The following is a 16,506-nucleotide window of genomic DNA, read 5'->3' on the forward strand; positions in this document are numbered from 1 at the left end:
GACGGTACATGGCCCCGTCCATCGTCCCTTTGATGCGGTGAAGTTGTCCTGTCCCCTTAGCAGAAAAACACCCCCAAAGCATAATCTTTCCACCTCCATGTTTGAAGGTGGGGATGGTGTTCTTGGGGTCATAGGCAGCATTCCTCCTCCTCCAAACACGGTGAGTTGAGTTGATGCCAAAGAGCACGATTTTGGTCTCATCTGACCACAACACTTTCACCCAGTTCTCCTCTGAATCATTCAGATGTTCATTGGCAAACTTCAGATGGCCCTGTATATGTGCTTTCTTGAGCAGGGGGACCTTGCGGGTGCTGCAGGATTTCAGTCCTTCACGGCGTAGTGTGTTACCAATTGTTTTCTTCGTGACTATGGTCCCAGCTGCCTTGAGATCATTGACAAGTTCCTCCTGTTTAGTTCTGGGCTGATTCCTCACTGTTCTCATGATCATTGCAACTCCACGAGCTGAGATCTTGCATGGAGCCCCAAGCCGAGGGAGAAAGAACAGTTATTTTCTGTTTCTTCCATTTGCGAATAATCGCACCAACTGTTGTCACCTTCTCACCAAGCTGCTTGGCGATGTTCTTGTAGCCCATTCCAGCCTTGTGTAGGTCTACAATCTTGTCCCTGACATCCTTGGAGAGCTCTTTGGTCTTGGCCATGGTGGAGAGTTTGGAATCTGATTGATTGATTGCTTCTGTGGACAGGTGTCTTTTATACAGGTAACAAGTTGAGCTTAGGAGCACTCCCTTTAAGAGTGTGCTACTAATCTCAGCTCGTTACCTGTATAAAAGACACCTGGGAGCCAGAAATCTTTCTGATTGAGAGGGGGTCAAATACTTATTTCCCTCATTAAAATGCAAATCCATTTATAACATTTTTGACATGCGTTTTTCTGGATTTTTTTGTTGTTATTCTGTCTTTCACTGTTCAAATAAACCTACCATTAAAATTATAGACTGATCATTTCTTTGTCAGTGGGCAAACGTTCAAAATCAGCAGGGGATCAAATACTTTTTTCCCTCACTGTATATATAGGCATCTATATCCACACAGCCTACCCACACTGATTTTTATCTGCAACAAGTCAGTTTGGTGGAAACACCACTGGTGGGAAGAATTTGCATATTTTCTTTTAGCAGATTTATGAATATTCGCATGAAACTCTGTCGCCAACTGGATGGAAATCTAGCTATAGAGACACTGTCAGGAAAATGTCTTCATAGAGACACTGTCAGGAAAATGTCTTCATTGAGACACTGTCAGGAAAACGTCTTCATAGAGACACTGTCAGGAAAATGTCTTCATTGAGACACTGTCAGGAAAATGTCTTCATTGAGACACTGTCAGGAAAATGTCTTCATTGAGACACTGTCAGGAAAATGTCTTCATTGAGACACTGTCAGGAAAATGTCTTCATTGAGACACTGTCAGGAAAACGTCTTCATAGAAACACTGTCAGGAAAACGTCTTCATAGAGACACTGTCAGGAAAATGTCTTCATTGAGATAACGAGAAATCAAAAATCTTCGTTATAAGATTTTGGGCAGTGCTAAAACAACATTCCATATTATATTGTGATGGAACATTTTATGTTGGTGCTTTTTTTTCTATTTACCAATTTCTATGTTCTATGTTTGTGCTTTTCTATAAACCAATTTCTGTGTTCATGCAAGTGACTGATTGAACGAATCCTCACTACCAGTGTCTGCAATTTGGCAGTACGCCCAGAACCTTGTTTAGAGAAAGGGATATCTCAGTTTCAATGTCTCAGCTTAGAGAGAACAAGCCTCGTGAGGTATTGGTCTGTCACATGCATGACCCAGTATTGGTCAGTCACATGAATGAAGCGAATGTTAATGATTAATTAATTATGAATAAGCTAAATCATGCAAATATGACTTGTCAGTATATAAAGGAACTAACGGGACTGCCCCGTTAGAGCTCCAGACAGACATTCACTACAGTGCATCAAGTTGGTTGGAACCTCTCCAGCGTGCTGATAATAAACAATTATTCATTTAAGGTTGACTTCGAGTGTCCCTGTGTATGAATTTCCATGACAATATGAAGCCATCTGGTTTTATTAAAAGTCATAACACCCAGTAAGATCTCATTGAATGTCCTGAACTCTAGCGAAGGAGATACCATAAACAGGAATGTAGCTGATATACAGTGAGGGAAAAAAGTATTTGATCCCCTGCTGATTTTGTACGTTTGCCCACTGACAAAGAAATGATCAGTCTAATAATGTTAATGGTAGGTTTATTTGAATAGTGAAAGACAGAAGAACAACAGAAAAAACCAGAAAAACGCATGTCAAAAATGTTATAAATTGATTTGCATTTTAATGAGGGAAATAAGTATTTGACCCCCTCTCAATCAGAACGATTTCTGGCTCCCAGGTGTCTTTTATACAGATAACGAGCTGAGATTAGGAGCACACTCTTAAAGGGAGTGCTCCTAATCTCAGCATGTTACCTGTATAAAATACACCTGTCCACAGAAGCAATCAATCAATCAGATTCCAAACTCTCCACCTTGGCCAAAACCAAAGAGTTCTCCATGGATGTCAGGGACAAGTATGTAAACCTACACAAGGCTGGAATGGGCTACAAGACCATCGCCAAGCAGCTTGGTGAGAAGGTGACAACAGTTGATGTGATTATTCGCAAATGTTAGAAACACAAAAGAACTGTCAATCTCCCTCGGCCTGGGGCTCCATGCAAGATCTCACCTCGTGGAGTTGCAATGATCATGAGAACGGTGAGGAATCAGCCCAGAACTACACGGGAGGATCTTGTCAATGATCTCAAGGCAGCTGGGACCATAGTCACCAAGAAAACAATTGGTAACACACTACGCCGTGAAGGACTGAAATCCTGCTGCGCCCGCAAGGTCCCCCCTGCTCAAGAAAGCACATGTACAGGGCCGTCTGAAGTTTGCCAATGAACATCTGAATGATTCAGAGGAGAACTGGGTGAAAGTGTTGTGGTCAGATGAGACCAAAATCGAGCTCTTTGGCATCAACTCAACGTGTTTGGAGGAGGAGAAATGCTGCCTATGACCCCAAGAACACCATCCCCACCTTCAAACATGGAGGTGGAAAGATTATGCTTTGGGGGTGTTTTTCTGCTAAGGGGACAGGACAACTTCACCGCATCAAAGGGACGATGGACGGGGCCATGTACCGTCAAATCTTGGGTGAGAACCTCCTTCCCTCAGCCAGGGCATTGAAAATGGGTCGTGGATGGGTATTCCAGCATGACAATGACCCAAAACACACGGCCAAGGCAACATAGGAGTGGCTCAAGAAGAAGCACATTAAGGTCCTGGAGTGGCCTAGCCAGTCTCCAGACCTTAATCCCATAGAAAATCTGTGGAGGGGAGCTGAAGGTTCGAGTTGCCAAAGCGTCAGCCTCGAAACCTTAATAACTTGGAGAAGATCTGCAAAGAGGAGTGGAACAAAATCCCTCCTGAGATGTGTGCAAACCTGGTGGCCAACTACAAGAAACGTCTGACCTCTGTGATTGCCAACAAGGGTTTTGCCACCAAGTACTAAATCATGTTTTGCAGAGGGGTCAAATACTTATTTCCCTCATTAAAATGCAAATCAATTTATAACATTTTTTACATGCGTTTTCTGGATTTTTTTGTTGTTATTCTGTCTCTCACTGTTCAAATAAACCTACCATTAAAATTATAGACTGATCATGTTGTCACGATCGTTTACGAACGAGAAGGACCAAGGCGCAGCGTGATATGCATTCATATTTATTAACGACTAAACACACGACAAAACAACAAACGAAACGTGAAGTCAAAGGTAGCATACACACAACATACCTTACACGGAACAAGATCCCACAACTAACAGGTGCCAAATGGCTGCCTAAGTATGGTCCCCAATCAGAGACAACGAGCTACAGCTGCCTCTGATTGGGAACCACCCCGGCCAACATAGATCTACACATTCTAGAACCATAGAAACAACATAACACGGAATATACACAACCTGACTCAACAAATAAACGTCCCCTGAGTCAGGGCGTGACAGTACCCCCCAAAGGTGCGGACTCCGACCGCGCCACATAAACATAACAGGGTAGGGGCCAGGTGGGCATTCCGCCTCGGAGGCGGATCCGGCTCCGGGCGTGACCACCACTTACTCTCCACCTCCCTGTTGCGCCCATGGTCTGGTCTGGACCTCGACGTGCTGCTTCCCCTCTCCTTCCTCCCACGACGTACCAAGCCCTGTCTGGACCCTGGTGTGGGAGTCCCCGAACCTGGAGAGGGGCTGACGTCTGGGTCTGGACTGGAACCGCTGACTGGAGCTGGACCCGACGACGGTGGATCGAACTGCTCTGGCTCCGGAGTGGAGCCGCTGACCGGACCTGGATCAGGCACCGGTGGAGCGGACTGCTCTGGCTCCGGAGTGGAGCGGCTGACCGGAGCTGGACTGGACCCCGGTGGAGCGGATTGCTCTGGCTCCGGAGTGGAGCAGCTGGTGGAACAGGCACGGGCCGTGCCGGACTGGACACACGCACCACTGGCTTGGTGCGGGGAGCAGGAACGGACCGGGCTGACGACGCGCACCACTGGCTTGGTGCGGGGAGCAGGAACAGGCCGGGCCGGGCTGGCGACGCGCACCACTGGCTTGGTGTGAGGGGCAGGAACAGGCCGGACCGGGCTGGCGACGCGCACCACTGGCTTGGTGCGAGGGACAGGAACAGGCCGGACCGGGCTGGCGACGCGCACCACTGGCTTAGTGCGGGGAGCAGGAACAGGCCAGGCCGGGCTGGCGACGCGCACCACTGGCTTGGTGTGAGGGGCAGGAACAGGCCGGACCGGGCTGGCGACGCGCACCACTGGCTTGGTGCGAGGGACAGGAACAGGCCGGACCGGGCTGGCGACGCGCACCACTGGCTTGGTGCGAGGGACAGGAACAGGCCGGACCGGGCTGGCGACGCGCACCACTGGCTTAGTGCGGGGAGCAGGAACGGGCCGGACCGTACTGGGAACACACACCACTGGCTTAGTGCGGGGAGCAGGAACGGGTCGGGCCGTACTGGGAACACGCACCACTAACTTAGTGCGGGGAGCAGGAACGGGCCGGACCGTACTGGGAACACACACCACTGGCCTTGTGCGGGAAGCAGGAATGGGTCGGGCCGTACTGGGAACATGCACCACTGGTTTAGTGCAGGGAGCAGGAACGGGTCGGGCCGTACTGGGAACACGCACCACTAACTTAGTGCGGGGAGCAGGAACGGGCCGGACCGTACTGGGAACACACACCACTGGCCTTGTGCGGGAAGCAGGAATGGGTCGGGCCGTACTGGGAACACGCACCACTGGTTTAGTGCGGGGATCAGGAACGGGCCGGACCGGACTGGCGACACGCACCACTTTCTTGGTGCGAGAAGCGGGACTGGGTTCCCTTATAAACCCCCGCTCCTTCTGCTGCCTAACCAGCTCCTCTCGCCGTGCCTCTACACTCTCCTTCTCCCTTATAGCCTCCTGTAGCTCCTCCCTCTGACCAAATAACTCCTGCTCCCTCTGGACCAATAGCCCCCGTAACCTGGTGGCCTCCTCTCCTAACCTGCAGATCCGCCCTGTCGCTGCCTCGTCGTCCACACCGTGTGCCCCCCCCCAAAATTTTTATTGGGGTTGCCTCTCGGGTCTCCGTCGTCGGCACTGTTGGCGCCGTTTCTCCTCTCCTACCTGGGCATCCTCCTTCATCGCCTTCCGGTAGCGGACGGCCTCCTCCGTGATTCTCCCCCAAACGAGGAGGACATCTACTAACGTAACCTCCTGTTTAATTCCCAGCGTTTGTTCCTGAACACGCTGCTTGGTCCTATTTTGGTGGGATCTTCTGTCGCGATCGTTTACGAACGAGAAGGACCAAGGCGCAGCGTGATATGCATTCATATTTATTAATGACTAAACACACGACAAAACAACAAACGAAACGTGAAATCCAAGGTAGCATACACACAACATACCTTACACAGAACAAGATCCCACAACTAACAGGTGCCAAAAGGCTGCCTAAGTATGGTCCCCAATCAGAGACAACGAGCTACAGCTGCCTCTGATTGGGAACCACCCCTGCCAACATAGATCTACACATTCTAGAATCTACACCATAGAAACAACATAACACGGAATATACACACCCTGACTCAACAAATAAACGTCCCCTGAGTCAGGGCGTGACACATGTCTTTGTCAGTGGGCAAACTTACAAAATCAGCAGGGGATCAAATACTTTTTTCCCTCACTGTATTTTGTGACCAAGTGTTGGATATTCGGGTTAAGGTTAAAGTGAGAAGATTAAGGTGAGAAGGTTAGGGTGAGAAGGTTAGGGTTAGGGTGAGAAGGTGAGGGTTAGGGTGAGAAGGTTAGAGTTAGGGTGAGAAGGTGAGGGTTAGCGTGAGAATGTAATGACATGATGTAACCTTTGAGTTGTGTTTGAATTCCTGCTTCATTCCACCGGGGATCAGGTTAATAGTCAACCTGTTGTCTTCAGGATTGTTACCAAGTACCTGACTCCCCGTCACAGTCCTGTACGTGAGTGAGTGTGTGTGTGTGTGTGGTGTGTGTGTGTGTGTGTGTGTGTGTGTGTGTGTGTGTGTGTGAGTGAGTGAGTGAGTGAGTGAGTGAGTGTGTGTGTGTGTTTGGTCACTGTGGCCACATACTTCATTTACAAGAGAGTCATAAAGTCACGTGACACATTTATATAATGTAAGAAAAACATTTTTACCTTGGAACCGGCGATCAGAATAGAGAAGCATGGTAACGTGCACAGAATCACATAGGCCAATGTTGTTGGTCTCCTGAAAAACAGCATGTTAGTCAAGGACATGTCCATACCACAACCCTTATCCTAACAGCATGTGAATGTAATGTATAATGCAATCTATAATGTATAATTGAATGTATGTGATGTATAATATATTATGTAATTTATAATGTATAATGAAATGTATAATGTGCAATGTATGATGTACTGTATTACTTAACGTATAATGCAAAGTGTAATGTATAAAGTATAATTTAATGAATAATATATAATGTATGTGATGTAGTGCATTTGGAAAGTATTCAGACCCCTTGACTCTTTCCACCCTTTATTATGTTACAGCCTTATTCTAAAATGGATTACATTGGTTTTCCCCTCATCAAACTACACACAATACCCCATAATGACGACCCTAATGATAACCCTAACCCTAATGATAACCCTAACCCTAATGATAACCCTAACCCTAGTGATAACCCTAACCCTAATGATAACCCTAACCCTAATGATAACCCTAACCCTAATGATAACCCTAACCCTAATGATAACCCTAACCCTAATGATAACCCTAACCCTAATGATAACCCTAACCCTAATGATAACCCTAACCCTAATGATAACCCTAACCCTAATGATAACCCTAACCCTAATGATAACCCTAACCCTAATGATAACCCTAACCCTAACCCAATAATGACGAAGCATAAACTTTTTTAGAAAATGTTCCAAATGTGTGTGTGTGTGTGTATATATATATATATATATATATATACAGTGGGGAGAACAAGTATTTGATACACTGCCAAAAATCACATTGTATGATTTTTAAGTAATTAATTTGCATTTTATTGCATGACATAAGTATTTGATACATCAGAAAAGCAAAACGTAATATTTGGTACAGAAACCTTTGTTTGCAATTACAGAGATCATACGTTTCCTGTAGGTCTTGACCAGGTTTGCACACACTGCAGCAGGGATTTTGGCCCACTCCTCCATACAGACCTTCTCCAGATCCTTCAGGTTTCGGGGCTGTCGCTGGGCAATACGGACTTTCAGCTCCCTCCAAAGATTTTCTATTGGGTTCAGGTATGGAGACTAGCTAGGCCACTCCAGGACCTTGAGATGCTTCTTACGGAGCCACTCCTTAGTTGCCCTGGCTGTGTGTTTCGGGTCGGTGTCATGCTGGAAGACCCAGCCACAACCCATCTTCAATGCTCTTACTGAGGGAAGGAGGTTGTTGGCAAAGATCTCACGATACATGGCCCCATCCATCCTCCCCTCAATACGGTGCAGTCATCCTGTCCCCTTTGCAGAAAAGCATCCCCAAAGAATTATGTTTCCACCTCCATGCTTCACGGTTGGGATGGTGTTCTTGGGGTTGTACTCATCCTTCTTCTTCCTCCAAACACGGTGAGTGGAGTTTAGACCAAAAAGCTCTATTTTTGTCTCATCAGACCACATGACCTTCTCCCATTCCTCCTCTGGATCATCCAGATGGTCATTGGCAAACTTCAGACGGGCCTGGACATGCGCTGGCTTGAGCAGGGGGACCTTGCGTGTGCTGCAGGATTTTAATCCATGACGTCGTAGTGTGTTACTAATGGTTTTCTTTGAGACTGTGGTCCTAGCTCTCTTTAGGTCATTGACCAGGTCCTGCCGTGTAGTTCTGGGCTGATCCCTCACTTTCCTCATGATCATTGATGCCCCACGAGGTGAGATCTTGCATGGAGCCCCAGACCGAGGGTGATTGACCGTCATCTTGAACTTCTTCCATTTTCTAATAATTGCGCCAACAGTTGTTGCCTTCTCACCAAGCTGCTTGCCTATTGTCCTGTAGCCCATCCCAGCCTTGTGCAGGTCTACAATTGTATCCCTGATGTCCTTACACAGCTCTCTGGTCTTGGCCATTGTGGAGAGGTTGGAGTCTGTTTGATTGAGTGTGTGGACAGGTGTCTTTTATACAGGTAATGAGTTCAAACAGGTGCAGTTAATACAGGTAATGAGTGGAGAACAGGAGGGTTTCTTAAAGAAAAACTAACAGGTCTGTGAGAGCCGGAATTCTTACTGGTTGGTAGGTGATCAAATATTTATGTCATGCAATAAAATGCAAATTAATTACTTAAAAATCATACAATGTGATTCTCTGGATTTTTGTTTTAGATTCCGTCTCTCACAGTTGAAGTGTAGCTTTGATAAAAATGACAGACCTCTACATGCTTTGTAAGTAGGAAAACCTGCAAAATCGGCAGTGTATCAAATACTTGTTCTCCCCACTGTATATATAAGTAAACAGACACTTTACTCAGTACTTTGTTGAAGCACCTTTGGCATCGATTACATCCTCGAGTCTTCTTGGGTATGACTCCGCGTTGCGTCGTGCGTAAGAACAGCCCTTAGCTGTGATATATTGGCCATATACCACACCCCCTCGTGCCTTATTAGTTAAAAATATACTGTAATTTATCATGTATAATGTAATGTATACTGTAATGTATAATATGTAATGTATAATGAAATGTATAATGTATGCGATGTATAATATAATTTACAATGTATGTAATGTATATTGTAATGTATAACATATAATGAATGTGATGTAGAATGTGATGTAGAATGTATGTGATGTATCATGTATAATATATCATGTAATTTATCATGTACAATGTAATCTAATGCGTAATGTAATGTTATATATAATGTAATGCATAATCTAATGTATAATACATAATGTATGTGATTTATAATATAATATATAATGCAATGTATAATGTAACGTACAATGCAAAGTGTAATGTATAATGTAATGTACAATATATAATGTAATGTATAATGTGTATTGTATAATGTAATGTAATGTAATGTAATGTGTAATGTGTAATGAATAATATATAATGTATGTGATGTAGAATGTAATGTAGAATGTAATGTTTATCATATACAGTGAGGGAAAAAAGTATTTGATCCCCTGCTGATTTTGTACATTTGCCCACTGACAAAGAAATTATCAGTCTATAATTTTAAAGGTAGGTTTATTTGAACAGTGAGAGACAGAATAACAACAAAAAAATCCAGAAAAACACATGTCAAAAATGTTATAAATTGATTTGCATTTTAATGAGGGAAATAAGTATTTGACCCCCTCTCAATCAGAAAGATTTCTGGCCCCAGGTGTCTTTTATACAGGTAACGAGCTGAGATTAGGAGCACACTCTTAAAAGGAGTGCTCCTAATCTCAGTTTTTTACCTGTATAAAAGACACCTGTCCACAGAAGCAATCAATCAATCAGATTCCAAACTCTCCACCATGGCCAAGACCAAAGAGTTCTCCAAGGATGTCAGGGACAAGATTGTAGACCTACACAAGGCTGGAATGGGCTACAAGACCATCGCTAAGCAGCTTGGTGAGAAGGTGACAACAGTTGGTGTGATTATTCGCAAATGTAAGAAACACAAAAGAACTGTCAATCTCCCTCGGCCTGGGGCTCCATGCAAGATCTCACCTCGTGGAGTTGTAATGATCATGAGAACAGTGAGGAATCAGCCCAGAACTACACGGGAGGATCTTGTCAATGATCTCAAGGCAGCTGGGACCATAGTCACCAAGAAAACAATTGGTAACACACTACGCCGTGAAGGACTGAAATCCTGCAGCGCCCGCAAGGTCCCCCTGCTCAAGAAAGCACATATACTGGGCCATCTGAAGTTTGCCAATGAACATCTGAATGATTCAGAGGAGAACTGGGTGAAAGTGTTGTGGTCAGATGAGACCAAAATCGAGCTCTTTGGCATCAACTCAACTCGCCGTGTTTGGAGGAGGAGGAATGCTGCCTATGACCCCAAGAACACCATCCCCACCGTCAAACATGGAGGTGGAAACATTATGCTTTGGGGGTGTTTTTCTGTTAAGGGGACAGGACAACTTCACCGCATCAAAGGGGCGATGGACGGGGCCATGTACCGTCAAATCTTGGGTGAGAACCTCCTTCCCTCAGCCAGGGCATTGAAAATGGGTCGTGGATGGGTATTCCAGCATGACAATGACCCAAAACACACGGCCAAGGCAACAAAGGAGTGGCTCAAGAAGAAGCACATTAAGGTCCTGGAGTGGCCTAGCCAGTCTCCAGACCTTAATCCCATAGAAAATCTGTGGAGGGAGCTGAAGGTTCGAGTTGCCAAACGTCAGGCTCGAAACCTTAATGACTTGGAGAAGATCTGCAAAGAGGAGTGGGACAAAATCCCTCCTGAGATGTGTGCAAACCTGGTGGCCAACTACAAGAAACGTCTGACCTCTGTGATTGCCAAAAAGGGTTTTGCCACCAAGTACTAAGTCATGTTTTGCAGATGGGTCGAATACTTATTTCCCTCATTAAAATGCAAATCAATTTATAACATTTCTGACATGCGTTTTTCTGGATGTTTTTGTTGTTATTCTGTCTCTTATTGTTCAAATAAACCTACCATTAAAATTATAGACTGATCAGGTCTTTGTCAGTGGGCAAACGTACAAAATCAGCAGGGGATCAAATACTTTTTTTTCCCCTCACTGTAATGTATTGTAGAATGTATGTGATGTAGAATGTATAATATAGCATGTCATTTATCATGTACAATGTAATGTAATGTATAATGCAAAGCATAATGTGTAATGTATACTACCGGTCAAAAGTTTTAGAACACCTACTCATTCAAGGGTTTTTCTTTATTTGTGAAGGAAAAGCAGCCAACAAGTGGGAACTGTGGGAACTCCTCCAAGACTGTTGGAAAAGCATCAACATCAACTATTCAGAGGAGACTACGTGAATCAGGCCTTCATGTTCGAATTGCTGAAAAGATACCACTACTAAAGGATACCAATAAGAAGAAGAGACCTGCTTGGGCCAAAAAAAAACGAGCAATGGACATTAGACCGATGGAAATGTGTCCTTTGGTCTGGAGTCCAAATTTGATATTTAAGACTGTTGGAAAAGCATTCCAGGTGAAGCTGGTTGAGAGAATGCCAAGAGTGTGCAAAGCTGTCATCAAGGCAAAGGGTGGCTATTTGAAGAATCTCAAATATAAAATATTTTGATTTATTTAACACATTTTTGGTTACTAGATTATTCCATAGGTGTTATTTCAAAGTTTTGATGTCTTCACTATTATTCTACAATGTAGAAAATAGTAAAAATAAAGAAAAACCCTGGAACGAGTAGGTGTCCAAACTTTTGACTGGTACAGTATATATAATGTATAATGTATAATGTAATGTGTAATGTAATGTATATGTCATATATAGTGTATAATGTAATGTATAACGCAAAGTGTGATGTACAGTGTATAATGTAAAATGTAATGTATAATGTATGTGATGTGTAATGTATAATATAATGTATGTGATGTATAATGCATGATGTGTATATATAATGTAATTTACAGTCGTGGTCAAAAGTTTTGAGAATGACACAAGTATTGGTCTTAAAGTTTGCTGCTTCAGTGTTTTTAGATATTTTTGTCAGATGTTACTATGGTATACTGAAGTATAATTACAAGCATTCCATAAGTGTCAAAGGCTTTTATTGACAATTACATTAAGTTTATGCAAAGAGTCAATATTTGCGGTGTTGACCCTTCTTTTTCAAGACCTCTGCAATCCGCCCTGGCATGCTGTCAATTAACTTCTGGGCCACATCCTGACTGATGGCAGCCCATTCTTGCATAATCAATGCTTGGAGTCTGTCAGAATTTGTGGGTTTTTGTTTGTCCACCCGCCTCTTGAGGATTGACCACAAGTTCTCAATGGGATTAAGGTCTGGGGAGTTTCCTGGCCATGGACCCAAAATGTCGATGTCTTAGTTATAATTTTTGCCTTATGGCAAGGTGCTCCATCATGCTGGAAAAGGCATTGTTCGTCACCAAACAGTTCTTGGATGGTTGGGAGAAGTTGCTCTCGGAGGATGTGTTGGTACCATTCTTTATTCATGGCTGTGTTCTTAGGCAAAATTGTGAGTGAGCCCACTCCCTTGGCTGAAAAGCAACCCCACACATGAATGGTCTCAGGATGCTTTACTGTTGGCATGACACAGGACTGATGGTAGCGCTCACCTTTTCTTCTCCGGACAAGCTTTTTTCTGGATGCCCCAAACAATCGGAAAGGGGATTCATCAGAGAAAATGACTTTACTCCAGTCCTCAGCAGTCCAATCCCTGTACCTTTTGCAGAATATCAGTCCGTCCCTGATGTTTTTTCTGGAGAGAAGTGGCTTCCTCACTGCCCTTCTTGACACCAGGCCATCTTCCAAAAGCCTTCGCCTCACTGTTCGTGCAGATGCACTCACACCTGCCTGCTGCCATTCCTGAGCAAGCTCTGCACTGGTGGTGCCCCGATCCCGCAGCTGAATCAACTTTAGGAGACGGCCCTCGCACTTGTTGGATTTTCTTGGGAGCCCTGAAACCAATTGAACCTCTCTCCTTGAAGTTCTTGATGATCCGATAAATGGTTGATTTAGGTGCAACCTTACTAGCAGCAATATCCTTGCCTGTGAAGCCCTTTTTGTGCAAAGCAATGATGACGGCACGTGTTTCCTTGCAGGTAACCATGGTTAACAGAGGAAGAACAATGATTTCAAGCACCACCCTCCTTTTAAAGCTTCCAGTCTGTTATTCTAATGCAATCAGCATGACAGAGTGATCTCCAGCCTTGTCCTCGTCAACACTCTCACCTGTGTTAACGAGAGAATCACTGACATGATGTCAGCTGGTCCTTTTCATAACATTCTGGAGTATATGCAAATTGCCATCATAAAAACTGAGGCAGCAGACTTTGTGAAAATTAATGTGTCATTCTCAAAACTTTTGACCACGACTGTATAATGTATGTGATGTATAATTTATAATGTAATGTATAATATGTAATGTGTAATGTATGTTGTCATGACTTGCCCTCATGGGTTGAGGATCAAACATTCCTGCAAGGCAAAGGTTTGAACACCCCTTTCCTGGGGGCCAGTTTTATGACTTAACAGCCAGTCATAAATAGTTTGCAGAAAAGGACTCCTTTTGGTTTCTAGTATGGGAAGAAATAACTTCCCTGTGAGACAAAAGAAGTCTTCCCGCCAAGACTCCAACATCCAAAAGTGGATAATTAAACAATATTCCTACTTAAAAGAATGTGGGAAATGGTCAGTGGGGATCTAAAGAATAATCATGTCATATTGTTTATTATTTTGTGATGTCGTTAAGGATGGTATCAAGTAATAACTGTAACTCGGAAAGTGTACATATTCTATCTATCAAGTTTACATCTAAATGTTGTATAAAATATATGATTAAGTATAAGAGTATTTTGGTGAAGATAGGAATGTGATTTTAGTCTTCTAATGAGATAATAGTTTTTCATATAAACTATGACAGTGACTAGCCACGCCCCGAGTGACATCAGAGATGGTGTAAACATGATGGAACGCCCCTTTTATCCCGAGTGAATAAAAAGCCTTGAAAAACAAATCAACCTTTAGACCAGCAGACGTGAAGCGTGAGCCAAACGTTGCAAATGGTTGAATTTCTACCAGACCAGTAAGCCCCTCGGCTTAAAATGGTTGACACTCTACAAGACCAAGAAGCATGAAGCTGAAGCTACACGTTACAAAATGGTTAGACGAGAAAACGTGAGACGTTAGTCCACACGTTTGAAATGGAGAAACTCTGAAACTCTCAACCTCTACACGAGGTGAAGTAGAAGACAATGTACTAGACCTTATCATCTCAGTCTGCAGCTGGCATGTATAGTCGTCTAGAGAACTTTCACTAAAGACACGAGAGAGGAGAGGACAATCCCTCTCAGACAACCGCTGGTACATCTGAAGTATAAATTCTAACCACCACTACGACCAGAAACTCTACCAAGGACATTGGGATCTCTGGTGGGCAAACCAGAGTCCTACATCATCAACTCAACTATCGAGGACAGCTACACGTAAATACATGTTGCATTTCTAATCCGAATGAGCGTTATTAGGGTGCATAAGTATTATGATTACTGTGAGCGTAGTCTCCAAAGTAACCACGATAGTTTGAATCTCTGTCTCTCCCTTCCACTCTGACCCTCCTTCTACCTAAGCATTCCTGCTATTGTTAGTCTAGTCCACTAGGGACCTGTTTTCATTGTGTTACGTTTGTAATCAATAACCTGTGTGTTTGTATTGTGTTATTTAGTTAGTAAATAAATAATTAAGCCAATTTGTGTATTGCTGATTCATCAATAAGGTTAGGGTTCTTGCAGGTTCAAGGATTATGCGACATTCAGAATGAGACTGATAAGAGGTAATTATTTGATAAGTGACTTATCGATATATATCATATCTTCTAAGAGTTTATTTCGGGAGATGGTAACTCGTTAAACAACTTCTTCCGTGGTGCCCCAAATTCCTAATGAGTTAATTTAATCGAGTGACAATTAAACATAGTAGGTGATTCGAAAAATAACAGTCATACATTAAAGTAAGTCACGTCACAACAATGTGATGTAGAATGTATGTAATGTATAATATAATGTAATTTATCATGTATACTCTAATGTATAATGTAATGCATAATGTAATGTATAATGTATAATATATAATGAATGTGATGTATAATATAATGTATAATGTATAATATATAATGTATGTGATGTACAGTGCATTCAGAAAGTATTCAGAGCCCTTGACTTTTTCCACATTTTGTTACATTCAGCCTTATTCTAAAACTACACACAATACCCCATAATGACAAAGCAAAAACTGTTTTTTAGAAATGTATTAAAAATAAACAAATCAGAAATATAACATTTACATAAGTATTCAGAACCTTTACTCAGTACTTTGTTGAAGCACCTTTGGCAGCGATTACAGCCTCGAGTCTTCTTGGGTATGACGCTACAAGCTTGGCTCAGGTTGGATGGGGAGCGTCGCTGCACAGCTATTTTCAGGTTTCTACAGATATGTTAGATCGGGTTCAAGTCCGGGCTCAGGCTGGGCCACTCAAGGACATTCAGAGAATTGTCCCAAAGGCACTCCGAGCGCTGCGTGGCGGGAAGCTGTCTCCGCACCACGTGCTCTCACCACTGGTGTCCGCCAGGGCTCGGTTCTAGGCCCTCTGCTTTTCTCCCTATACACCAAGTCACTTGGCTCTGTCATATCCTCACATGGCCTTTCCTATCATTGCTACGCTGACGATACACAACTAATCTTCTCCTTTCCCCCTTCTGATAACCAGGTGGCGAATCGCATCTCTGCATGTCTGGCAGACATATCAGTATGGATGACGGATCACCACCTCAAGCTGAACCCTGGCAAGACGGAGCTGCTCTTCCTCCCGGGGAAGGACTGCCCGTTCCATGATCTCGCCATCACGGTTGACAACTCCGCTGTGTCCTCCTCCCAGAGTGCGAAGAGCCTAGGCGTGACCCTGGACAACACCCTGTCGTTCTCCGCCAACATCAAGGCGGTGACCCGCTCCTGCAGGTTCATGCTCTACAACATTCGGAGAGTGCGACCCTGCCTTACACAGGAAGCGGCGCAGGTCCTGGTCCAGGCACTTGTCATCTCCCGTCTGGACTACTGCAACTCGCTGTTGGCTGGCCTCCCTGCCTGTGCCATTAAACCCCTACAACTCATCCAGAATGCCGCAGCCCGTCTGGTGTTCAACCTTCCCAAGTTCTCTCACGTCACCCCCTCCTCCGCACAC

At 44.1% G+C, this 16,506-nt stretch overlaps 1 protein-coding gene across 1 annotated transcript in view; it reads right to left on the minus strand.

Moving 5' to 3' along the window:
• LOC121556160 (transmembrane protein 236-like) overlaps positions 1–16,506 on the minus strand; it is a 44,189-nt gene that overhangs the window by 12,390 nt on the left and 15,293 nt on the right. Inside the window, exon 3 of the mRNA XM_041870053.2 lies at positions 6,764–6,836. Coding sequence (XP_041725987.1) covers positions 6,764–6,836 — 73 coding nt within the window. The remainder of the gene's footprint in view (positions 1–6,763; positions 6,837–16,506) is intronic.

The sequence above is a fragment of the Coregonus clupeaformis genome, unplaced genomic scaffold (assembly GCF_020615455.1).
Source record: "Coregonus clupeaformis isolate EN_2021a unplaced genomic scaffold, ASM2061545v1 scaf2035, whole genome shotgun sequence".
In the NCBI taxonomy this organism is placed as follows: Eukaryota; Metazoa; Chordata; class Actinopteri; order Salmoniformes; family Salmonidae; genus Coregonus; species Coregonus clupeaformis.